Source organism: Aotus nancymaae, unplaced genomic scaffold (assembly GCF_030222135.1).
Source record: "Aotus nancymaae isolate 86718 unplaced genomic scaffold, 86718_ANA_hifiasm-v0.15.2.pri h1tg000053l, whole genome shotgun sequence".
NCBI classification, from domain to species: domain Eukaryota; kingdom Metazoa; phylum Chordata; class Mammalia; order Primates; family Aotidae; genus Aotus; species Aotus nancymaae.
In genome coordinates, this window is record NW_026988467.1 from 3,352,740 (window position 1) to 3,378,169 (window position 25,430).

At 53.1% G+C, this 25,430-nt stretch overlaps 1 protein-coding gene across 5 annotated transcripts in view; it reads right to left on the minus strand.

Annotated features, from left to right (window-relative positions):
- CHD5 (chromodomain helicase DNA binding protein 5) overlaps positions 1–25,430 on the minus strand; it is a 76,402-nt gene that overhangs the window by 8,539 nt on the left and 42,433 nt on the right. For 3 of the 5 annotated variants that reach the window (XM_064363169.1, XM_064363167.1, XM_064363171.1), the window contains 18 exons: positions 25,270–25,411; positions 24,820–24,951; positions 21,828–21,945; positions 20,176–20,300; positions 18,940–19,171; positions 18,620–18,730; positions 18,167–18,339; positions 16,438–16,612; positions 15,766–15,858; positions 15,510–15,598; positions 15,105–15,238; positions 14,233–14,377; positions 13,669–13,828; positions 10,868–10,947; positions 10,480–10,612; positions 2,109–2,198; positions 1,347–1,487; positions 983–1,091 (listed from right to left, as the gene is read on the minus strand). In XM_064363169.1, coding sequence (XP_064219239.1) covers positions 983–1,091; positions 1,347–1,487; positions 2,109–2,198; positions 10,480–10,612; positions 10,868–10,947; positions 13,669–13,828; positions 14,233–14,377; positions 15,105–15,238; positions 15,510–15,598; positions 15,766–15,858; positions 16,438–16,612; positions 18,167–18,339; positions 18,620–18,730; positions 18,940–19,171; positions 20,176–20,300; positions 21,828–21,945; positions 24,820–24,951; positions 25,270–25,411 — 2,382 coding nt within the window. The remainder of the gene's footprint in view (positions 1–982; positions 1,092–1,346; positions 1,488–2,108; positions 2,199–10,479; positions 10,613–10,867; positions 10,948–13,668; positions 13,829–14,232; positions 14,378–15,104; positions 15,239–15,509; positions 15,599–15,765; positions 15,859–16,437; positions 16,613–18,166; positions 18,340–18,619; positions 18,731–18,939; positions 19,172–20,175; positions 20,301–21,827; positions 21,946–24,819; positions 24,952–25,269; positions 25,412–25,430) is intronic. The other 2 variants (XM_064363170.1, XM_064363168.1) reach the window with 1 other exon arrangement.

Genomic DNA, 25,430 nt, shown 5'->3' on the forward strand with positions numbered 1-25,430 from the left:
GTGATACGTTTAAGTCCTGCCCCAGCACCTGAGAATGGCTACCTTTCTTGGAAAGAGGGTATTTGCAGATGTAATCAAGTTAAGAAAGGGTCATACCTGATGAGGGTGGGCACCAAACCCCACGACTGGTATCCTCATAAGGAGAGTAAAATTTGGGGCCGGGCGCGGTGGCTCATGCCTGTAATCCCAGCACTTTGGGAGGCCAAGGCAGGTGGAACACTTGAGGCCAGGAGCTCGAGACCAGCCTGGCCAATATGGTGAAACCCCACCTTTACTAAAATTACAAAAACTAGTCTGGCGTGGTGGCGCACGCCTCAATCCCAGCTACTCAAGGGGCTGAGACAGAAGAATCACTTGAACCCGGGAGGTGGAGGCTGCAGTGAGCTGAGCTCACACCACTGCATTCCAGCCTGGGACACAGAGTGAGACTCCATCTCAAAAAAAAAAAAAGAAAGAAAAAGGTTGCACATGGTGGCTCATGCCTGTAATCCCAGCACTTTGGGAGGCCGAGGCGGGCGGATCACTTGAGGTCAGGAGTTCGAGACCAGCCTGGCCAACATGATGAAACCCCGTCTCTACTAAAAATATAAAAATTAGCCAGATGTGGTGGCAGATGCCTGTAATCCAAGCTACTCGGGAGGTTGAGGCAGGAGAATCACTTGAACCCGGGAGGCGGAGGTTGCAGTGAGTTGAGATTGAGGTGCGGCACTCCAGCCTGAGCAACAGGGTGAAACTCCATCTCAAAAAAAAAAAAAGAGGGAAATGTGGACCCAGAGACACACAGGGAAGAAGCCGTGATGACAGCGGTGGGGAGCGGGTGACACGGCAATGCCAAGGATTCCTAGCCACTGCCAGAATCGAGGAAGAGCAAGGAAGAGTGAGGAAGAGCAAGGAAGGCTTCCCTGGAGCCCTGAGAACGCTCTGCCCAAGGTCCACAGAAGAACAGGTGAGTGCCTGTCCAGCCCGGCCTGGCCAAGGATACGTTACAATGCCCGCCAGCAGCCAGTAGTCGTGGCGCCGGTGCCAGATGTCGTAGATTTTCCCCGAGGACACCGCAGCCCGCTCCTCATTCTGCCAAAGCGTGTGCAACTCTGGGAAACGAGCCAAGGTGAGCAGGATGAGAAGTGCCCCGGCTGTCACACACAGGCAGGACTGGACAGCCGCTCCCTCCCTCCCTGCCCCTGCCTCCACCCCCAGAGGTCCAGTGATCCAGCGTTGCTAAGAAAGGTTATACAATGGACTTTTAGCAACCAGCCACACTCTAGTATAAAGTCACCACTGGTCTAGACTCCTGGGACCCACAGTCAGGAAGCCTCAGCTCTCTGCCCACCCCCCAGTCCCAGTACCTGTGAAGCCCCCATCCGCAATGTTGAACATGAACTTGAATTTCCCCTTCTTGTCCTCCTTCTTCCCCTCGTCCTCTTCCTCTTTGTCACCATTTTGCTGTGTTTCAATGGGCTCTTTCTCCTCAGCCTTGGTGTCATCTGCTGGGGACACATCACATTCATTCATCCATCCCAAAAGCAGTGCCCAGGACCTCTCTCTGCCAAGCATGGGGACCCAGGAGGCTAGTAGAAAGCACATCCCCTTGTCCTCAGGGGGCTCACCACGCAGAAGGGTTTTTAACAAGCCAACGGCCCCTCTCTCCGTCCTGAGCAGGGAGGTTAGCTCCAGGCCCAGTGCTCCTCCCCCAGCAAATCAGGACCACCCCGGAGCAGGGCAGGAGAGCGTTATGAAAGTACAGCTCAAGTTCAAAGACACAGAACTGCCTGAGGGGGCTGATCTGAGGACAACCGTTCCAGAACATTCCAGTGCCTAGAGGTATGCAAAGCTTCTGGCTAAGCCCCAAATCCCCCAGGCCAGGCTCTATGACCAGCCCTCCCCTCTCTCAGCGGCTGGGCACGGCAGGGCTCAGGGGAGAGGAGGGGAGCCTGTCCCCTGGCATTGGCTCTGAGGGGCTGGCGAGTCCAGGCTCCCAGATGCTAGCTCCAATCAGGCCTGGGGCCAAGGGGACGGTGCCTGGGAGACTGTGGGAGGCTGAACAGGGTCCAGAGGGCACCCTCAAGGGACCATAGGGCACGAGCAGAGAACACAGAAGAGCTCCAGACCTGGCCTGAGGTCAGCACCATCCCCTCTGCTGTGGATCAAGCTCAGCTCCAGCTTGTCCAGGATCTTCTCCTTCTCAGGAAGCACCTCCTCTGCAAGACAAGAAGGTTCACGGTGTGGGGCAGGGTCCCAGAAAGCAGAGAGGACTCTGGGCTGCTGGTTTTCCACCGTAGAACCCTACCCATTCACATGTTCTGCAGAGTCCAACAGCTGACACCAAAAAGAACTCCCCTCAACTGGGTGCAGTGGCTCAAGCCTGTAACCCCAGCACTTCGGGAAGCCAAGGCGGGAGGATCACTTGAGACCAGGAGTTCCAGACCAGCCTGGGCAACATAGTGAGACCCCATCTCTACAAAAAATACAACAAATTAGCTGGGCTTGGTGGCACGCGCCTGTGGTCCCAGCTATTCAGGAAGCTGAGGCGGGAGGACTGCTGAGCCTAGAAGGTCAAGGCTCCCATGAGCTGAGATCCCACCACTGCACTCCAGCCTGAGTGACAGAGCAAAAGCCTGTTTCCAGAAAAAAAAAAAAAAAGCACACAGAAGATGAGTTCCCAAGAAGAGAAGGAAATCACCAGGTGACAGGAGGGAAGGGGAAACAAGCTAGGGAGGCAGGAGCTGGAGGCCGGTGCCCCAGGCAGGGGTGATCAGACACCAGGAAGAGGCCTGGAGAGCTTAGAACTGGCTGTGTCTCGACACCCAGGCAGGACAGGTGAGGCCTCAAGCCCAAAAGATGCAGAGAACTGGCATGATGCCAATGGCCTCCAACACCGTGGTCTCTGTGAAAGAGTTCTTGCCACCAACCATGGGAGCGAGAAGGCTCGTCTCCACCACGGGATCAAGGAAAAGAAGGTCTCCCATCAGGAACCCACACCCAAAGCCTCGTCCTCATGTGGGTGGTATCTGAACTGGACCACCCTAAGCAGAGACAGCATCATAAAACTGCTCCCGGAACAAGACTGCCTGTGAGCCTCCTGGCCTGAGCCTCCAGAAATGAAAGGGGTGGACACTCCCACTCCCCAGAGGGCACGGGGCTCCTGCAGATAAAAATCACCCAAGGATGCACCAATCCAAACCCAGAAAACAATGACACCCCCACCAGCAGACACACAGGAAGCAGACCAGCACCCTGGGGTCAATAGGACAGCGGCAGAGACTCTCAAACAGGGGTGTCCAATCTTTTGGCTTCCCTGGGCCATACTGGAAGAATTGTCTTGGGCCATACATAAAATACACTAAACACTAATGACAGCTGATGAGCTAAAATACATATATATATTATATACAGAGAGAGAGAAATAGATATATATGACATACATATATACATATTGGTTATATATATATATATATATCACCAAAGAAATCTCAAAATGTCTTAAGAAAGTTTAAGAATTTGTGTTGGGCCACATTCAAAGCCATCCTGGGCCACATTTGGCCCACGGGCCACAGGCTGAAAAATCTTGCTCTAAAATAAATATATCTAGAGTGACTGAAGACAGAGAAAAAAGAAAAAGAAGGAAGAGAATCCACAGGGAAAGAATGACTCCCTCAAAACTAGAAAAAATAAACAGATAAAATTTCTAGAAATGCAGGCAGATCACTTGAGGTCAGGAGTTTGAGACCAGCCTGACCAACATGGTGACCCCCGTCTACTAAAAATACAAAAACTAGCCGGGTGTAGTGGCGGGTGCCTATAATGCTAGCTACTAGGGAGGCTGAGGCAGGAGATCGGTTAAACCCAGGAGGCAGAAGCTGCAGTGAGCCAAGATCACGCCATTGCATTCCAGCCTGGGTGACAGAGCAAGACTCCGTCTCAAAAAAAAAAAAAAAAGAAGAAATGAAATGCACAATCATTAACATTTTCTGTTATTGGATGGCAAGTAAGAAAATAAATTTAAAAAAAAAAAATTTTTAATTGCAGAATTCTAAGATGTGCTCCAAGACTTCTGGCCCTTGGTGTCCATGCCCTGCAAAAATCCCTGGATGGTGAAGAGGATGGACTAGACTCCCCAGAGCAGCTTCCGTTTTGTGGCACGGGTGAGCTTAAAATAGAGAGAGGACCTGAGTAGGCCTAACCTGACCACACGAGCCCTTTTCTCTGGCCGGTCACAGAAAAGGAAGTCAGATATTCAAAGCATGGAAGGGCTTCTGTTCACCATCGCTGGCTTGAAGACAGACCATGCTACACAGCAGGAATGTGGCTGAAAATGCACCCAGCTGACAGCCAGCAAGGAAATGGGACCTCAGTCCTCCAGCCTCACGGAACTGAATTCTGCCAACAACGAAGAGTGAGCATGGACGTGGACTTTTCCCCAGGGCCTCCAGACGAGAACTTAACCTAGTCGATACCTTGATGTCCTCAACTTTGTGATATCCTGAGCAGAACACTCAAAAATACCATGCCAGGCGTCGGCCCCACACAACTGTGAGCTGATGGTGAGTGCTGTTTTAAGCTACTATGTATGCAGTAATTTGTGACACAGCCATGCAAAATAATACAAATGGGAATGGTGTAAAATACAGCTGTGCAAAGAAAATATACATGGAAGCTTGATCCAAGGATTACTCAAAAAGCCTGGCAGATAAATAGATAAACAAAAAAGAAGCACAAGAGATAAAAACCGTGTCAGCGCCCATCTTTTGCTAACCTTGTACTCTGCTTTCTTCCCCAGAGCATTTGGAGTCTGTGGTTGAACAACACGTATTTTTGTTTATTGTTGATTGCCTTATTCCACACTGGAATACAAACTCCACGAATGAAGCCTCAGCTGTTTTGGTTCACTGCTTGTGTCCCCAGTGCCTGGGACAGCATCTGATACTCAGCAGGTTTTATATATATATATATATATGTATGTTTTTTTATATATATATATGTTTATATATGTTTATATATATATATGTTTGTTTGTTGGATGAGTGAACCAATCAATGAGTAATAGGAATTCCAGAAGGAGAAAATAAGCATAATGGGGTCAAAGAAAATATTCAAAGAGAGAATGAGAATTTTCCCACAATTGATGCAGAACATAAATATTCAGCTTTAAGAATCACAGTGAGTCACACACAGATAAATAAAAACGTCACTCTAAAAACAAAACAAAAATACCCTTCATTGTAGTGAAGCCACATATCACCAAAGACAAAGAGAATGTCTTAAAAGCAGTCTTTCAATGTGAGAAAAGATAGAAATGAGAAATGTCCTACACAGGAGCAGCAATTACACCAACAGCAGCCTTCTCAGCTTCCCAGAAGGCTTCCTGGCATAATGAATGCCAAATAAAAGAGGAAGAACATCTTCAAAGTGCTGAGGGAAGACCCCTATCCCGACTAGAATTGTAATAACTATTCAAGAGTAAAAGAACTAACAAACAGTGAGAGAATTTACCATTCCCAAAAATGTGCCAAAAGCACCATTAAAGGTGTGCTTGAAGAAGGATTTGAATGAAGCGATGATGAACAAATAAGCAAACACAAACTGGGAAGAACATGATGAGATCTAAAAAAGGATTAAAGATTTAGAAATAAGCATAACAACAAATTTGGGAAAGTAAAAACGAACTGAAACTAAAATACTGGGCAATAGCAACATGGCAGATGAAGGGGAAGTGAGTTAGAACTAAAGCTATCTAAAGTCCTCATATTACTCAGAAAAATTTAACAGTACAGAATAGAATTGACTATAATAAGCCTTCCAAATGAGTTGAGGGGGAAAAGAGGAGATATAAAAAACATATAGATATAAAGAAAATTTGATCAATCCAAGAAATGTCAGGAAAGGAGGAAAAAGGAGAAAAGAGAAGGGTAATATAAAGTATAAAATAAGACAGTAGAAATCCACCACATATCTAGTTATTACAATAAATGTAAAGAGATTAAACTTGCCAGCTAAAAGATAGGGACCCTATAATTAGATTTGAAATGACGAATCCCCTAGACACTGTCTACAAAAGATAAACCTAAAACATTACAAAGAGATTAAAAGTGAAGAAATGAAAGAAAATATTTGTAAATCATATATCTGATGAGGAACATGAATCTATAGAAAAACTTCATATAAGTCAGGCACAGTGGTACACTCATGTGATCCTAGCTACTCAAGAGGCTAATGCCAGAGAATTACTTGGGCCCAGGACTTCAAAGCTGGCCTGGCCAACAGAGTAAGATCCTGTCTCTAAAAGTGTTAAATTAATTAACTAATTTAAAAAGAACTCTTATAATTCAGTAATAAAAAGATAATCCAATTTTAAAATAGACAAAGGATCTGAAAAGACATTTCTTCAACATATTATATAGAAATGAACCATAATCACATGAAAAAACATTCAACATCTTTATGCACAAAGGAAATACAAATCAAAATGACAGTAAGATACCACTTCTCACCCACTAGGATGACTATAATCAAAAAGACAGATAATAACAAGCATTGGCAAGGATGTGAAGAAAATGAAACCCTCACACATGCTGGTAGGAACGTGAACTGATGCAATACACATGGAAAACAATCAAGCAGTTTCTCAAAATGTTACAGAGAATTACCATATGATCCAGCAATTCTAATCCCAGATATATACCCACAAGAACTGAAAACCTGTACCCACACACAAAAAAAATGTGTACACAAATGTGTACAGTAGCCAAAAAGTAGAAACACAACTCAAATGTATCACTATGAATGGATAAATAAAACATAGTAGATCTATACAACAGGATATTATTTGGGCATAAAAAGAAATGAAGTGTAATCCCAGCACTTTGGGAGGCTGAGGCAGGTGGATCATGAGGTCAAGAGATCGAGACCATCATGGTCAACATGGTGAAACCCTGTCTCTACTAAAAATACAAAAAATTAGCTGGGCATGGTGGTGCATGCCTGTAATCCCAGCTACTCAGGAGGCTGAGGCAGGAGAATTGCTTGAACCCAGGAGGCAGAGGTTGCGGTGAGCCAAGATCGCGCCATTGCACTCCAGCCTGGGTAACAAGAGCGAAACTCCGTCTCAAAATAAAAAAAAAAAAAAAATAGAAAGAAAGAAACGAAGTACTGCCTGTAATCTCAGCACTTTCGGAGGTCAAGGTGGGAGGGTCACTTGAGCCCAGGAGTTCAAGACCAGCCTGGGCAACATGGCAAAACCCCATCTCTACAAAAAATACAAAAATTAGCCAGGTGTGTCAGCATATGCACCTGTAGTCCCAGCTACTTGGGAGGCTGAGGTGGAAAGATTGCTTGCACCCAGTAGGTTAAGGCTGTAGTAAGCTAAGATCATGCCACTGCACTCCAGCCTGGATGACAAAGCGAGAGCTTGCCTCAAAAAAAAGAGAAAAGAAGAAGAAGAAGAAAGGAATGAAGTACTAATACATTCCACAACATAGATGAGCTAAAAACACTATGTTATCGAAAAAAAAAAAAAAGGCCAGGCATGATGGCTCACACCTGTAATCCCAGCACTTTGGGAGGCTGAGGCAGTGGATCCCCAGTGGTGGGGAGTTCAAGACCAGCCTGACCAACATGAAGAAATTTCATCCCTACTAAAAATACAAAATTTGCCGGGCATAATGGTGCATGCCTCTAATCCCAGCTACTCAGGAGGCGGAGGCTGGAGAAAACTTGAACCAGGAAGGCAAAGGTTGCAGTGAGCCGAGATCGCGCCATCGCACTCCAGCCCGGGCAACAAGAACAAAACTCTTGTCTCAAAATAAATAAAATAAAATAAAAACACCATGCTAAGTGAAAGAAGTCAGACACAAAGGCCAATGTATTGTATTATTACATTGGTATGAAATGTTCAAAATAGGCCAATCCATAGAGACAGAAGTACATTTGTGATCCCCAGGGGCTGGGAGGAGGAGGAAGAAATGGGGAGTGATTGCCAATGGGTAAGAAGAATTTCTTTTTGGAGTGAGGAAAATGTTCTGGAATTAGATAATAGTGATGATTGCACAACTCTGTATGTGCTAAAAATAACAAATGGTATCCTTTTTTTTTTTTTTTTGAAACAGAGTCTTGCTCTGTCGCCCAGGCTGGAGTGCAATGGCATGATCTCGGTTCACTGCAACCTCCAACTGCAGGGTTCAAGCAATTCTCCTGCCTCAGCCTCCCAAGTAGCTGGGACTACAGGTACACACCACCATGCCTGGCTAATTTTTTAAACTTTTAGTAGAGACAGCGTTTCACCATGCTGGCCAGGCTGGTCTCAAACTCCTGACTTCATGATCTGCCCACCTTGGCCTCCCAAAGTGCTGGGATTACAGGCATGAGCCACTGCACCCAGCCACAAATGGTATATTTTATTTATTTATTTATTGAGACACGGTTTCTATCTCATCGCCCACGCTGGGGTGCAGTGGCACCATCTCGGCTCACTGCAACCTCTGCCTCCTGGGTTCAAATGATTCTCCTGCCTCAGCCTCCTGAGTAGCTGGGATTACAGGCACCTGCCACCATGCCTGGCTAATTTTTGTATTTTTAGTATAGATGGGGTTTTAACATGTTGGCCAGGCTGATCTCGAACTCCTGACCTCAGGTGATCCACCCGCCTTGGCCTCCCAAAGTGCTGGGATTACACTCAGCCTGAATGGTATACTTTAAATGACTTGGCTGGGTGAGGTGGCTCACGCCTGTAATCTCAGCACTTTGGGAGGAGGAGGTGGGCAGATCATGAGGTCAGGACATCGAGACCATCCTGGCTAACATGGTGAAACCCCATCTCTACTAAAAATACAAAAAATTAGCCAGGTGTGGCGGCACACACCTGTAGTCTCAGCTACTCAGGAGGCCGAGGCAGGATAATCGCTTGAACCCAGGAGGCGGAGGTTGCAGTGAGCTGAGATCACACCACTGCACTCCAGCCTGGGCAACGGAGCGAGACTCTATCTCTAAATAAATAAATAAATAAATAAAATGGCTCAACTGTATATGTTAATTATGTCACCATAAAACTGTTATATTAAAAAAAAAAAAAACAGGAATAGAGGAAAGTGTAACAAATACATACTAAAGAAAAAAAAGAGCAACCCAAATCAGCGTAAATACACTTTTAAGCAAAAAGTTTAACGAGGGATAAGAGGATTATTACACAATAATTAGAAGCACACTTTACAAGAAAAATATTAAAAACCTAAACAAATATGCACCTGACAACCCAATCTCAAAAGAGATGAAGCAAAATCTGGCATTATAAGAAGAAAGAGATTAATCTGTAACCAAAATGAGAGATTTTAACACAAGTCTCTCAGAAACTGACTGATCAAAGCAAACCAAATACTAGTAAAGATATTAAAAACTTGAACAACATAATTAGCATCCATTATCTACTGATCTAATGCATATATATATATATATATATATATATTTTTTTTTTTTTTTTTTTTTTTTGCAGCGGAGTCTCACTCTGTTGCCCAGGCTTGAGTGCGATGGCATGTTCTTGGCTCACTACAACCGCCGCCTCCTGGGTTCAAGCAATTCTCCTGACTCAGCCTCCTGAGTAGCTGGGACTACAGCCACCTGCCACCACACCCAACTAAGTTTTCTATCTTTAGTAGAGATGGGGTTTTGCCATGTTGGCCAGGCTGGTCTCGAACTCCTGACCTCAGATGATCACCCATCTCAGCCTCCCAAAGTGCTGGGATTATAGGCATGAGCCACCATGCCTGGCCCTAATACATATATTTAGAACCTTAAACCCAGCCATTAGGGAACAGACATTCTCTTCAAGCACACATACAGCATGTGCAAAATCTGACTATAACAAGCCAGAAAGCAGGTTTCTACAACCTCATACAGACTCATGTTTTTAGACCGCAATGCAATTGAGTCAGAAATCACTAAGAAAAAAGTGGCCCAATAACCCCCAATCTCTGTATGATAAAGAAAAGTTAAAGACCATTGGGTGAGGTGGCTCACACCTATAATCCCAAGGTGTGGGAGGCCAAGGTGAGTGGATCACTTGAGGTCAGGAGTTCGAGACCAGCCTGACCAACAGGGTTAAATTCAATTCCATCTCTACTAAAAATTAAAGAAAAAAATTTAGCTGGGTGTGGTGGCACATGGTCCTCCCAGCTACTCGGGAGACTGAGGCACAAGAATCCCTTGAACCCGGTAGGCAGAGGTTGCAGTGAGCCAAGATCGTGTCATTGCATTCCAGCCTGGGTGACAGAGTAAGACCCTTTCTCCAAAAAAATAAAAGTTACAGGCCATAAGTCCATGTATAGAGAGCTGAGTGCCTGCCCTCCCCTCACCAGGGGGCCTGCTGAGCAATGGAGTCTACCCCTCTGCCAGGGAGAAATGAGCTGAAGTATAGCCACCTGCCCTTCCCTGACCCGGGCCTGCTGAGGCCAGACATGGCACTGGAGTGAACGGCCTGCAGGAAGCCCCAACCTCTAGGCAGCTGCTCTGGGGAGGGTGGGGCCTTCTCCTTCTCCTCTGGCCGCTCCTCTCGGGCTCTCTCCTTGCTGGCTGGGCTCTCGTGCTTGTCCTCACCCTCCACTCTGTCCAAGGCAGCTGGCAGGGTCTGCAGAGGGGAAACCAGGTAAGCTGCAGGGCCTGGGGCCTCACCAGGAACAGAGGGCAGGAAACGTGCGCTGGGCTGGGAACCCACTCTCCTGGCTTCCATCACTCGCTCCTAGCCTGCTCCCGAAGACCCAGAGGCCTGAAAAGGGACCCAGGAGTCCTGGGTTCCACCTGGCTGTGCAGGGCCTGAGAAGGTCCCGAGACCCAACCTCCACCCCACACGCACCACAGGCCCAGACGCCAGCAAGTTCCACACCTGGACTTCCGGGGGTTTCTTTGGCTTCTGCAGCCCTGGGTCCTTCTCATCCATGTAGCCCAGCTGGGTTTCCATTTTGTCTGAAAGATCAAGAGAAAGAGGTGAGACAGGTGAGACAGGTGGACTGAGACGGGAAGGGTTAGGGCAGGGAGGCGGGTGGCAGAGAGGAGAGGTGGGGCTTGGCCTTCAGGAGGCTCCATCGAGGCCAAGCATCTCCTGGAGAGACGGGCAGGATCCCCGGTTAAGCTAGAGAGGACAGGCCGGGCCTAAGACTCAGGGGTGCTTGGAGGACCCTTGAACCCAGTGAGACCAAAATGAGGGGCAGTCAGGAGGGGGCCGCACACAGCAGTCGCTGCTCATCTGGAGGGAAGGAGGTGAGGCGGATGGAGGCACAGATTGGGAGCCACGACACCTGGCCTGGTCCCAGCTTTCGGGCAGGCTGGCTGGCCGTGTGCCTCTGGACAGAGTGAGAGTTTCCTGCCTGCTGATTCAGCTGCCGCAAAGTGCTGGTCACTTACGCGGCTCCGAGAAGCCCTGGGAGGTAGGTGCATCACAGCTGGGAAAGCGGAGGCTCACGGAGGTTAGGTGACTTGCCCAAGATTAGACAGAGTTGAGGGCAAAGCCAAGAAGCAAACCAAGGCGTGTCCACCTCCAAGGGCTCACTTGTGCTTGGAGGCGCTGAGCACCTCAGGGCCTGGCCTCAGCCATTAGCAGGGGATAGCTATGCCTGCCCCCGGCCTGTGAGCCCCAACTGAGGGACCAGGTATTTGCTTCACCCAAATAAATACCTGGGTCACCAAAGAGACACCTAGGCACAAATGACCCAACTGAAAGTGTGTAGAGAGTCTGAAAAGACATTCCTACAAGTCTACAAATAGCCGATAAGCACACCAAACAATAAATACTCAACATCCCTGGCGGCAGGGAAATGCCAATCAGAACCACAGTGAGATGCCACCTCACGCTCACCACGACGGCTAGAACCATGAAGGCAGAGAGCAAGCACTGAGGAAGACTCAGTCTAGTAGCTTCTCAAAAGGGAAAACAGAGTTATCACACGACCTGGCAATTCCATTCCTAGATATCTGCCCAAAACAACTAAAAACCTATGTCCAGGGCCAGGCACGGTGGCTCACGCCTGTAATCCCAGCACTTTGGGAGGCCAAGGCGGGTGGATCACGAGGTCAAGAGATCGAGACCATCCTGGTCAACATGGTGAAACCCCGTCTTAACTAAAAACACAAAAAATTAGCTGGGCACGGTGGTGCGTGCCTGTAATCCCAGCTACTCAGGAGGCTGAGGCAGGAGAATTGCCTGAACCCAGGAGGCGGAGGTTGCGGTGAGCCAAGATCGCGCCATTGCACTCCAGCCTGGGTAACAAGAGCAAAACTCCGTCGCCAAAAAAAAAAAAAAAAAAACCTATGTCCACACAAAAACGTAAAACGCACCAATTCACAGCAGCATAACTCACAGTAGCCGAAAAGCAGAAACAACCCAAAATCTATTGACAGAGCAATAGAGACGCAAAATGCAGTAAATCCATACAAGAAAACATCAGCCAGGCGCGGTGGCTCACACCTGTGATCCCAGCACTTTGGGAGGACAAGGCATGTGGATCACCTGGGGTCAGGAGTTCAAGACCAGCCTGGCCAACATGGTGAAACCCTATCTCTACTAAAAACACAAAAATTATCTGGGCATGGTGGCGGGTGCCTGTAATCCCAGTTACTTGGGAGGCTAAGGCAGGAGAATTGCTTGAACCTGAGAGGCGGAGGTTGCAGTGGGCTGAGATCGTGCCATTGCACTCCAGCCTGGGTGACAAGAGCGAAACTCCGTCTCAAAAAAGAAAAAGAAAACGTAATCAGCCATAAGGCGGAATGAATGAAGCACAGATGCACACAGCAATGTGGATGAACCTGGAGCCCCGCACTGAGTGACAGAAGCGAGACCCAAAGGGTCACGTTCCATGCAGTGCCACATACACAAAACATCCAGCATCGCGAAATCCACACACACAGGAAGCAGGTTAGTGGCTGCCCAAGCCTAGGGTCAAGGGATAGGGAGTAGCTGCTAATGGGTAAGGGGCTTCTTTTTCAAGGGGAATGAAAACATTCTGGCCTTAGGTACTGGTGCTGGTTGTACACCCTGTGAATACACCAGAAATCACTGAATAGCACTTTTTTTTTTTTTGAGACAGAGTCTTGCTCTGTGATCCCAAGCTGGAGTGCAGTGGTGCGATCTCGGTTCACTGCAACCTCCGCCTCTCAGGTTCAAGCGATTCTCCTGCCTCAGCCTCCCGAGTAGCTGGGACTACAGGCGCATGCCACCATGCCCAGCTAATTTTTTATATTTTTAGTAGAGACAGGGTTTCACCATGTTAGCTGGGATGGTGTCGATCTCCTGACCTTATGATCTACCCCTCGGCCTCCCAAAGTGCTGGGATTACAGGCGTGAGACACCGCGCCCGGCCCAAGACAGGGTTTTGCCATGTTGGCCAGGTTGGTCTCAAACTCCTGAGCTCAGGTGATTCTCCTGCCTTGGCCTCCTAAAGTGCTGGGATTACAGGCATGAGCCGCCATGCCCAGCCAATTTTTTAAGAGTAAATTTTGCAGTATGTATGTAAATTATATCTCAAAATTGTCATTAAAATGAAAAACTCTAGAGAGTGACATTTCAGCAAACAGGGGCCATGGGGGAAGGAGAGGCCGTCTTCTATGGGGTGTGGGTTAGACTGGGGGTTGCTGTGACCTTGCCACTTTCCATGACCCCAGTGCCCTCCCTGGCCCGCCCAGCCCACAGACCTGGCAGGCCCAGCGGGGCTGGCGGGAGGTGGGCGGGGCTGGCGGGCACTGGCGTGTTGGGGTCTGAGGAGATCACCTCGCCCGGCTTCTTGCCCTCAGGCCCCTCGGGGATCAAGTCTGGGATGCTGTACTTCCCGTTGACATGCTCAAACTCTTGAACCTGGGGTGGTGGGAGGGAAGGTGGGAGCAAAAGAGGGAGGGCGGTGGTCGTGGCTCAGCCCTAAGGGCCTCGGGGCAGCCACAGGGATGCAGGTGTCACGGGCTTGGGGTAGCTGCTGTCTCCGTCCAAGGCTGGCCAAGGCGTGCCCCTCCTGACCACAATGCTCCCCTGCCCGCCATCCCACCCACTGTGCGTCCCCCAACCGTAATCCACCATCCTGGCCTCCGCCCTCAGGCCCCTCACCCAGAAAGGCTTTCCAGGTCAGTCCCTCTGGCCTGACTCAGACCCCGGGCAGCTGTGTGGCCTGAGCCAGGCGCTTGCTCTCTGACCACTGACCCCCAAGGGACAGTGCCAGGACCCCAGGCAGTCACCAGGAAGGGCCCTACAGAGAGTTACTCACCCACCTTCTTCCTAACTAGTGACATGACCCCGATGCGGGTCAGCACATGCTGTCTGGAGAGACCCTCCCGGGGCACGCCATCTGCGAAGGTCTCGGCGCCGTCCGCCCCCGGCTCACACAGGTGCCGCATGAAGAGGGACACGTAGGCTCTGGGGTGGGGGGACCGGGGCTCAGGGGGTGGGTGGCCAGCAAGAACCCTCCGAGAGGGACACGTAGGCTCTGGGGTGGGAGGGCACCGGGGCTCAGGGGTTGGGTAGCCAGCAAGAACCCTCCAAGAGGGACACATAGGCTCTGGGGTGGGGGGCGCCGGGGCTCAGGGGGTGGGGGGGGCCAGGGCTCAGGGGGTGGGGGGCCAGCAAGAACCCTCCGAGAGGGACACGTAGGCTCTGGGGTGGGGGGTGCCGGGGCTCTGGGAGTCGGGGGCCAGCAAGAACCCTCTGAGAGGAACACGTAGGCTCTGGGGTGGGGGGGGGCCGGGGCTCAGGGGGTGGGGGGCCAGCAAGAACCCTCTGAGAGGGACCTCCTGGCTGATCATCAACCATCGCCCACCTCCGAGTCAGGGCTCCTGGGCCAGGCCCAGGAAAGGACAGAGAGGGCCTCCCTGGCGAGGGGACCAGCTAGAACAGCCCTGACCGGGATCTTCCTCGCTGCCGTAACACCAGCTGGTTTGGGCAGGGGCGGATGGTCAGTGTTTTCTGCACATCAGCCCTGCCTGGCACCAGGACTCTAGCCACCCAAAGACCAAACGGCAGTGAACTTTCCAAGAGGCCTTATCCTGGCGGGAGCAGACACCGCCCTCTGTGAGGCTCACCCGTGGGAGCCTGCCCTCCTCAGAGGCAGGTGGTCATGCCCTGGGCTACCACCTAGCCCCTTTACCTAAACTCCTTCTCGCTCTTCCCTCGAAGGTCCCGCACCAGCCAGTGGGAGTTGAAGGCGTCCTGCGGGGGCATGCCCCAGCGCATGATGGCGTTCAGAAAGGCCTTCCGCTGTCGGGCATTGAAGCCCAGCACCTGGGCGGGTGGAGCACGGGAGTGTGAGCCCAGCGCAGAGACAGGGTGGGAGTGGAGGATTCTGGGATGAGGAAGAAAGGTACAGGAGAAGGCAGGAGGGGGCACAGAGAAGGCAGGGGCCGCCACCTGGAGCAGGACCCTGGTGACAAAGACCAGACCAGCCCCACCTCTACCTGGCATGAGGCCCTCGGCAGTACCCCAGCCCTCTTCCATACCCCAGGGGCAGCAGGAATTGAGGGCAGAAAGAGATGTGGGAACAGACAGGCCCCACCTCGATGTTGCCACCAACTCGGGCGAGAAGAGGTGGCAGGGGCTTGTCCCTGTCGCTCTTCAGCTGCCTCCGGGATTGTCGTCGTCCACCTGGGAAGCAGCCCGCCACAGCTCCTCAGGTGGTAGCCCGGAGATTCCTGACCCCCCTCTTCTGACCCCAAGGGCAGCGGGACCCCAGGCCAGCCCCGCCCCCTGCCGCCATCAGCTCCCCTGACATGGCCTCAGCGGCAGCCCAGGCCACCAACACTGAGACTCACTCTGCCCTTCTGGCCTCTCTTCGAAGTCCTCATCCTCATCCTCGGAGCCAATGGAATATTCTGACTGGTTATCGGAGAGCTCATCCTGCCACTCTGCGGGGGCGAGGCAGAGAGGCATGGAGTGAGCTGTGCAAGCAAAGCCCACCCTCAAGTTCAAGCATGCCCAGGGCCATGCCAAACCCTTGCACCCGAGCCGGTAAGAAAGCAGTGACAATGACAATGGCCTAGGTACTTCCTGTGGGCTCATTTAATAATCCCAGCACCACCTAGTAGTACACTAAGGGGACTACGCGCACCCACACATTACACACACTGTACTGTGTGCAAGGGGCTTGCCCAAGGCCACGTCACGAGCAGTGGTGAAGTCACTGAACTGGTGCCACGCCTGTTCCCCCAAACACCCAGCACCCCTGCACCTGCCCCCAGTCCCCCAAGCAGCTGCCTCCCAGCTCCATCCGGCACTGCCCGGCGTTCCCAGCCCACACCTCCCGGGGGTCCTGCACAGGGATGCCCTGACAGAATCCTGCCCCACCCTCTGCCTCCAGGTACGGAGCACCCGTCCCTCCTGGCACAATCACCCAGGTCTCCCGGCCCGCACCTCCCGGGAGTCCTGCACAGGGACAACCCTCCGCCTTTGGTGAGGGGCACCCATCCCTCCCGCCCAGCACGCACCCTGGTCCTCCTGGGAGGCGTCGTTGTAGTTGACCTGCTTGCGGATGCGCTTGCCCTTGCCCAGGTTTCGGGCCAGATCCTCCTGCTGCTGCTCGTAGTGGTGCCGCAGCAGCTTCTCCCAATAGTCGGGGTCCACATTCTCCTCCTGCTTGATGATTTCCCGCTCCACCTCCTCCTGGGGACGCAGGTTCCACGGGCTCCATGGGCAGGGCCATACCTGCCCTCCTGGAAACCTCAGGCTGCCTCCGCCCAACCTGGCCTTTTGCCCCCTTGGGGCTCAAGGATTAATGGGATGCACTGCCTACTCCAGGAAGCCTTCTCTGATCACCCCAGCCCCAGTTGGCCTTCCTCTCCCTGCCCCTGTCCAGTCAATCATTTCCTTATTCATCCATTCACAAAGCAAGTATTTTCTGGCCTCATGCCAAACACTGGGGTACCGAGTTGAATAAGCCCCGGTGTCTGCCCTCAGGAAGCTCCTGGTTTCAGAGGAAAAGGTCATGAGTTCACCAGGTCTGCACGGAGGGTGGAGGAGCCGAGCAGGAAAGGGAAAGCCCCAGGAGAGATCCAAGAAGCTCCCTGGGTATAGCTAAGGTTTGCCGGGTGGAGAAGGGAGAAAAGTGCGGACGTGGTGGCTCACGCCTGTAATCCCAGCACTTTGGGAGGACCAGGCGGGCGGCTCATGAGGTCAGGAGTTCAAGACCAGCCTGGCCAACATGGAGAAACCCCGTCTCTACTAAAAATATAAAAATTAGCTGGGCATGGTAGCTCACGCCAGTAATCCCAGCTACTCGGGAGGCTGAGGCATGAGAATCGCTTGATCCTGGGAGGCGGCAGTTGCAGTGAGCGAGACTGCGCCACTGCACTCCAGCCTGGGCGACAGAGAGAGACTCTATTATAAGAAAAAAAAGAAAGAAAAGTGCGGGGCGTTCTGGAACACTAGCGGTCCAGGTGCAAGGCGAACATGTAGGCCTTGAGGCAGGGGCGGGAGGGCACATCGCGCCGGGAAGGGACTGACACTAGACCCGGGGGACACTAGACGCAGCGGGGGTGGCAGGTCAGCTTGCACTTCAGAACGTGGGGAAACTGGATTGGAGCTAGGACGACGCCAGGGAGCAGGTGGCTGAAGATGTGTGCAAGGGCAGTGGCCGGCCCATGTGGCTGTACTGCCTTCAGCACTGCCTCCGTCCCTTCCCTCACTGTTGTGTCTAGTGCTGGGCCCGCGGTTGCGGCAGCCGGGATGCCTTGGTAACAGCAGGGACAGCGGGGCTGCGGCTGGAAGGCGGAGTTACAGCGTGGTGGGGGGGGTGGTCACAGCGTGGAGGGGGGCTGCGGCTGGGGAGGGGCTGCAGCTGGAGGGCGGAGTTACAGCGTGGAGAACGCGGTCAGAGCGTGGAGGTGGGCTGCGGCTGGGGCGGGGCTGAGGCTGGAGGGCGGAGTTACAGCGTGGAGGGCGGGGTCACAGCGCGGAGGGGGAGGGGGGCTGGGGCTGGGCTGAGGCTGGAGAGCGGAGTTACAGCGTGGAGGGCGGGGCTGAGGCTGCGACGGGGCTGAGGCTGGAGGGCGGGATCACAGCGTGGAGGGCCACAGCGTAGAGAGCGGGGCTGTGGCTGGGGCGGGGCTGAGGCTGGAGGGCGGGGCTGCGGCTGCGGCGGTACGGCGGGATCACAGTGGAGGGCGTGGTCACAGTGGAGGGCGGGGCTGCGGCTGGAGGGCGGGCCGGGGACCTTACCACGCCGTCCTCCTCGCGCACCACGTACTGCGCCACCTTGAAGGAGCTCAGGTACTCGTTCATGTTCTGTAGTTCCGTGTCGTCTGTGGCGTCCTGGTTCCGGTCCAGCAGCTTGGAGATGGCTGCATCGTCATAGTGGATCACACTGCTGTCCTCCACATCCTTGTTGTCACCTGGGGAGCAGGCAAGTGCAGTGTGGGGACAAAGACTGCCCTGGTCCACCCCGGGGGACCTGGGAACAGACTCCCAACAATGGCCCTTCCCATCCCCCCCAGGGGCTGCAGCTGAGGGGCGTGTTGACCCGACAGAAGAAATCGCGCTGTAACAGCCCCACTCCCCGCCCACCCGGCAGTCCCAGGACACCCAAGTGAGGGTGTGTCAGGGAACCCCTCATCTCCAGGAGCAGCCTCCTGGTTGGAGGAGGAGCTGGGGTTGGGCTGGGTTGGCCCCTACCTGGCGGGGTGCTACCATGCTTCTTCTTTGCACTGGCAGCCAAGTTTCCCCCTTTGGAGGACTGGACATCAGGGATAGGTGTGACCGGCCTCTGGCCCTGAGACATCATGCCTGTTGGGCAGAGGAGGAGGGCGCTGGTGCAGAAGCACAGAGGGCTGGAGGGTTGGCAGGCAGTGCCCAGAGATACCACCCTGGGCTGCCCTGGCCAGGAGACACCGGTGGGGGTGCAGGAGAGAGGCTGTATGTGTTGGAACGGGCAGGGACCCCATCAAGCCCTGGGTGGGTGTCTCAGCAGCATGACCCCAGGCCCCACCACACACCCTCCACGTCGTCCTTGAAGAGCTCCTCCGTGCCGAACTTGAGGATGTCGTCCAGCTCCTGCTTAGTCATGGAGCCCGACTTGGAGCCGAGGCCAGGCCGCACCACCAGGTGGGTGAGCATCATCTTGCGCTTGGCTACCTGCGTGATGCGCTCCTCCACTGAGGCCCGAGTCACGAAGCGGTAGATCATCACCTTCTTGTTCTGCCCGATGCGGTGGGCACGGCTGAAGGCCTGGGGAGACCTGCAGCTCAGCACCCGTGGCTCACCCAGGGCTCCAGGCAATGGAGGGGGTCACACCCATGAGCTCAAGAGCATGGGCTGCATGACTGGGTAGAGAGAGGCGTGTGGTGCTTGCACCACTGCAGTTGGGCTCCCTCCCGGACTGCGAAGCCTCCCACGAGCCTGGGTGCCAGGCTGGGTTGGGAGTGGAAAAGCTCCCAGTGGAAGCAGCCAGGACTGCAGGTGTGCAAGGGTGTGAGAGGGATGACACAGCCAGTGTGCTGGGTGTAACTGATGCCGCACAGAGCTTCATGGGGTCCCTGGGGAGGTAGGGGGCTGCATTTCCCTGTGAGCGAGCCACTAATGGAACCACAAGACCATGTGCTGGAGATGCGCAGCCACCTTCCGAGGGCAGCAAGGAGCTGAATCTTCCCAGTATAATATGGGGAAGTGCCAGAGACTCTGCAGCCCTGCATGAGGTGACCTGGATGTGACCATGAATATCTGTGTGTGTGCATGGCTGTTCCCCTACATGTGTAAGCGTTCAATGCGTGTGTCCCAGCCCCCAAGTGGGGTGGCCAGGGCCATCAGGGTAGCTCTATTCCCATAGCCCCGCCCCCCACATCCCTCCCATCCTTCCTTGTCAACCCCATCTGCCCCTTGCACCATCTCATCCTCCCCCCACCTCTGACAGGCCCACTCTATGCTCCCCATCCCCTCCAAAATGGATGCCCCTCTGGGTCCCAGAGGGGGAGTCACAGCGTGACTGTGACTCATCCTGCCTCCCTCCATGGCCTTGGTCCTGAGGGTGATGGGAAAGACCAGAATCAGTGGCCACCATGGACTGCGGTGTGCCCTTGGACACTTCCCCTGCCCTCTCCAAGCCTCGTGGCCGAGACTCCACGAGGGAGGGAGGCCCACAGCACCAGGGGAGGTGTGGAGGGCGTGCCCAGGAGAACCTGCCCGAGGCCCGGGGTGAGAGAGGGCCCTGGGAGGGTGGCGGCAGTGACACAGACCTGAATGTCATTGTGCGGGTTCCAGTCCGAGTCGTAGATGATGACAGTGTCCGCCGTGGCCAGGTTGATACCCAGGCCACCTGCCCGGGTTGAGAGAAGGAAGCAGAACTGCTGGGCCCCGGGGGCTGAAAAAGAGAGGCCAGGAGATGGGGTATTTGAGGGAGTACACCTTGGGTGGGGAGAAGCGGGTGGCAGAAAGAAGCAGCGGGGAGAGCAGAGGGAAGGAACTGCAGCAACAGGTCCCTGGCAGAGAATTACACAGCCAGAGACCCCATCAGAGAGGCCACAGCTGCACTCAGGGGAACCAGAGGAGGCCCGCTCAAGCCCACTTAGCCCCCAGCGGTGCTCTGAGCCCTGGCCCAATGGGAGGGTGCTAGAATGAAGAAGAGGTCAATTTTCAAATCCCAGACAAGCAAAAAACAAAGTGGTTGTTTGGCTGGGCACGGTGCCTCATGCCTGTAATCCCAGCATTTTGGGAGGCTGAGGCAGGCGGATCACCTGAGGTTGGGAGTTCGAGACCAGCTTGACCAACATGGAGAAACCCTGTCTCTACTAAAAATGTAAAATTAGCTGGGCGTAGCCGAGATCACTTCGTTGCACTCCCGCCTCGGGAAGAAGAGCGAAACTGTCTCAAAAAAAAAAGAAGAAGTGCAAGCAGCCAGCAAGTACAGGCAGAGCCTCCAGAGAGCTCAGTCCTCCATGTCCCCCCAGCTCTCTACCCCCGGCTTCCCTTAGCCCATCGATGCTGCCAGGGTGGCCAGGGAACACTCAGGCACAGCTCTGGGGCCTGGGGTCCCGCCCTGCTGGGCAACCCTGTCACAGGATGGCTGGTTCTCAGCCCCTCAGGGCCCTTCAGTGACCTGGGACTGACCACAGCCCCCACTGGAGCTGCAAACAGGCCCCCCACCCACCCAGGGCTTCAGCCACTCCTGCTTCCAGATGTGGCTGGGTCATGTCTAGACCCCGAAACTCTGAACTTGCTATTCCTCCTGGCTCTCTAACACGAGTGTGTGAGAGGAAGCACTGCTTTGGGTGTTTGGGGAGCGTGGCCCCAGCCTCTTTCTAAGGCCCAAAGCCCCAGGGAAACAAAGCTTGTTGCTATTTGCTGCAAACTTGCTCCTAAAGCTTGCAGCTGACTGCTCCCTCCTCCAGAAGTTTCCTTTGCTACAGAGGGAGCTCCATGGGCAAGACCTTTCTGGCCTCCACCCTCGCTTCTGGGCGAAGAACCTGACCATGTGTGGCCCGGCCCCTTCACTCTGTCCTGCCTCTGGAAGTGGCCCCTGGCAGCGCGTGCATCTCTGTACCTCCTGCCACCATTCACCATACAGCAGGCTCTGTCCAGCACCGCCTATAACTGGGACTTACCTGGCATCAGTATTAGAGGCCCCCACCTGCCTTTCTCATTGTCTGTTTCTAACTCCGTTCCCAACAGGTGTTATCTATTGGGCCCCTTGGAACTCCGATTCCATGGGAAGAATCCTTTTAACATTGGAAACAGGGGAAGCTACCGTGACCTCAGGACTAGCCTGCTGTCTTCAGCTATGTGTGGGGCTGATGACACAACACTGGCTGGGTGGCCTGGCTAGGAACCTGGCCTGGGAGAAGAGGCCAAAAAGCGGTCCCAATCAGAGCCCCTGGGCAGGATGGGGTACCGTTGAATCTGTCGATCGCCTCTTGCCGGAGGCCCCCAGTGATGCCGCCATCAATCCGCTCATACTTGTAGCCTTCGTACTCCAGGAAGTCCTCCAGCAGGTCCAACATCTTGGTCATCTGCAGGGGAGACAGGCACATGAGGAACTGCCAAGGAGCAAGGGGCCCAATAGGCCATGGGCAGGGGACCCCACCACAGCCAGGGGAGAAGAGAGCCGCCTGCTGGGTAGGGAGACAGCTGAGACCCAGGCAGACCCAATGCAGGACTCTGGGGAAGAACATAGTTTCCGCCCTCACCCCTCAGAGTCAATCCATCCTCCCAACCAGCCCCGCAGTGACCTGCCTAAATCAGGGCTCTGACATGAGCCTCCCTGCTCCCACCACACAGAATTAAGTTCCATCTCCTTGCCCTGCATTCAAGGCTCTGCAGGACTAATGCTCCTTTACAGCCCCCAGCCATTCCAAACTACCTGACTCTCTTCCTGGAAAACATAAACATCACCTCTGTGATGTCTTCCCTGATTTCACTCCTCTCCATGAGAAAAGAAAAGCAGTCCTTTCTGAGCTCCCTTAACCCCGTGTAACCCTTTATTCTTGACAGATAGTTTAGCTGGGTATAAAACTATCAGCACATATATTCCCTCAGGGCACTGGAGATTTTGCCATGGTCTCTGCCACCTGTTGTTGCTGAGAAGTCTGAGAACAATCTGGTTGCCCTTATTTTGTAGATACTAGGTCTAAAGTACCTAGGGGTTCTAAAATGTCTAGGGGTTCATTTGTTTGTATTTATCTTGCTTGGTACTCCAGAATGCACTCCAGATCTGAGACCTCACATCTCCTTAGGTCTGCAAACTCTCAACAAATCCAACTTCTTCACCATTTTTTCTATTTTTTCTGCAACTCCAATTGGATGATTGTTGGAGCATCTCAAGGTATCTTCCATGTTTTCTCTGTTTTATCTTTGTCCCTGTACAGTGCATTCTGGGGAAATGCCTCAGCACCAGGTTCCAATTCATCAATGTTCCCTTCAACAGTGTTCAGTTTGTCCAGTCTGTTGAAATGTTTTATTTCAATTTCATGCATATCATGTTTCCATCCAATTTCAGCTCTTCCTGCTTTTGCTTAATTTCTTATTTAAGGGTTTCAATTACTCCATTATTTTTGAGGATCTTAAACACGTCTATATAAAGTCTTTTCAGGTTATCTTATTCTTTTTCTCTATCTTTTAAGAGACAGGGTCAGGGCCAGGTACTGTGGCTCATGCCTGTAATTCCAGCACTTTGGGAGATGGAGGCAGTTGGATCATGAGGTCAGGAGATCGAGACCATCCTGGCTAACATGGTGAAACCCTGTCTCTACTAAAAATACAAAAAAAATTAGCCGGGCGTGGTGACATGCATCCTGTAGTCCCATCTACTCAGGAGGCTGAGGCAGGAGAATCATTTGAACCCAGGAGGCGGAGGTTGCAGTAAATTGAGATTGTGCCACTGCACTCCAGCCCGGGCAACAGAGAAAGACTCTGTCTCAAAAGAAAAGATAAAAAAAAGAGACAGGATCTTGCTCTGTCACTCAGACTGGAGTGAATTGGCAAGATCATAGCTCACTGCAACCCTGAACTCCTGGACTCAAGCAATCCTTCTGCCTCAACCTCCCAAATCATTGAGATTACAGGGTGAGCTACTGCACCCAGCCCTTATTTTTTTATTTGGATTCTATTTATTGCTTTGGGGGATGTCTTGGCATTCACTTTTCTATGGGTTTGGAATTGGAGTTCATAGGCTCATTTTGGGCAGGAGGGCCCCGTCTCTGTCGCTTGTCCTGCATGCACATTTCTGGAAGCTGTGTGGTTCCCGTTACTTGGTCTCTCAAGGCCTCTGACCAGATTTGTGTCTCGTGTTGGTACCGAGGTGTGGGGGGGATGTGGAGCCATCTCCACTCCAGCAGACTCCTTGGCTCAGCCCCTGGTCTCAAGCTTGCCCTGCTTTCCAGTATTCTTCGCGCTGCAGCAGCCTAGCAGGGTGACCTGAGGCTGCAGGCGGCGGACGACACTTTCAGTTGATGTTTGTGCACGAGAAGCCATAGCCCAGACTCTGGCTTTGAGGAAGGGCCTGGCTCAGTCGGCCACGAGAGGGGTTTTTTTTTTTTTTTTTTTGAGACAGAGTTTCACTCTCGTTACCCAGGCTGGAGTGTAATGGCGCGATCTCGGCTCACTGCAACCTCAGCCTCCCAGGTAGCTGTGACTACAGGCACGCGCCACCATGCCCAGCTAACTTTTTGGTATTTTTAGTAGAGACGGGGTTTCACCATGTTGACCAGGATGGTCTCGATCTCTTGACCTTGTGATCCACCTGCCTTGGCCTCCCAAAGTGCTGGGATTACAGGCGTGAGCCACCGCGCCCGTGACTCTGCAGGGTCATCACTGTGGCCTCCAACACAGAGCTGACCACAGGGTCGGGTGCCTGTCCCGTGACTGTCTCCTACAGTAGACTGAGCAGCTGGAGGACAGGGACTAGATCACTGGTCCCTGCACCCATGTGCCAGCACAGAGCCTGACTATGACAGATGCAAACAAAGGGATGGAGGAAGAAATCAACCCATCAGAGGCCGGCAGCCCTGAGGCCAAGCCAAAAAGCCAGGTGCCAGTGGCCCCTCAGGACCTGTTAGAGACAGGCTCCTCCCAACCCCACCCCAGCGCCCCACCTTAATGAGAAGCCAGGCTGCAGGGGAGAGGGCCAGGGCAGGGGAGGAAGGAGCTGACCAACCAGCCTGGACAGGCAGACCAGAAGGGCAAGTGCTCCTTACAGCAAATGTGCTCTGAGCTCCTCATCTGCACCACGCCAGGGCACGGGAGTGACCCCTGACACACGGTCAAATGACCCACATGGGAACAGCACTGAGCCCTGAGAGATGCCAGCAAGATTGCACCCCCAAGCATCAGGGCAGGACGCTGTCTGTGGGGCATGGAGGCAGGGCGGAGGGGGCAGGGATATGCACCTGGGAGAAGATGAGCACGCGGTGCCCCTCGTCCCGCAGCTTCTTCAACATCTTCTGCAGCAGCATGAGCTTCCCTGAAGACTTGACTAGGGAGCTTCCATCGTAGGAGCCATTGGGCAAGACGGGGGCCTCCTGCAGAAAGTGGGGCGTTGGTGGGCTCCCCTGTCCTCTCTGACTCTGCACCAAAGGGGCCGCAGGGAACAGCCAGGTGCCAAGCAATGGGGTGACGGCCTGTCTGACCCGCTGAATATAAGACCCACACCTGAGCCAGGCCAGGCTCCACAGTGCGGGGTAGACTGTGGGTCCCATGGCCCTGGCTCCAGGAACCCTGTCCCCAGGCAAGGCTCACAGCCACACCAGCCCTACCACAGCAGTGGGTTCCACAATAGGTTCCCCAGCACCTACCACAGCGGCCATGGAGAACCTGCCATGATGGCCGGGGGAACCTACCACGGCGGCCACAGGAAAGAGGTAAGGGTGGTTGCAGCACTTCTTCAGGTCCATCATGATGTTGAGCAGCGACACTTGGTTCCCGCCCCCCTTGGAGTTCAGCGCCTCAAAGTTCCGTGTGAGGATGAACTTGTAGTACTTCCTGCAGCGGGGCATGGGGA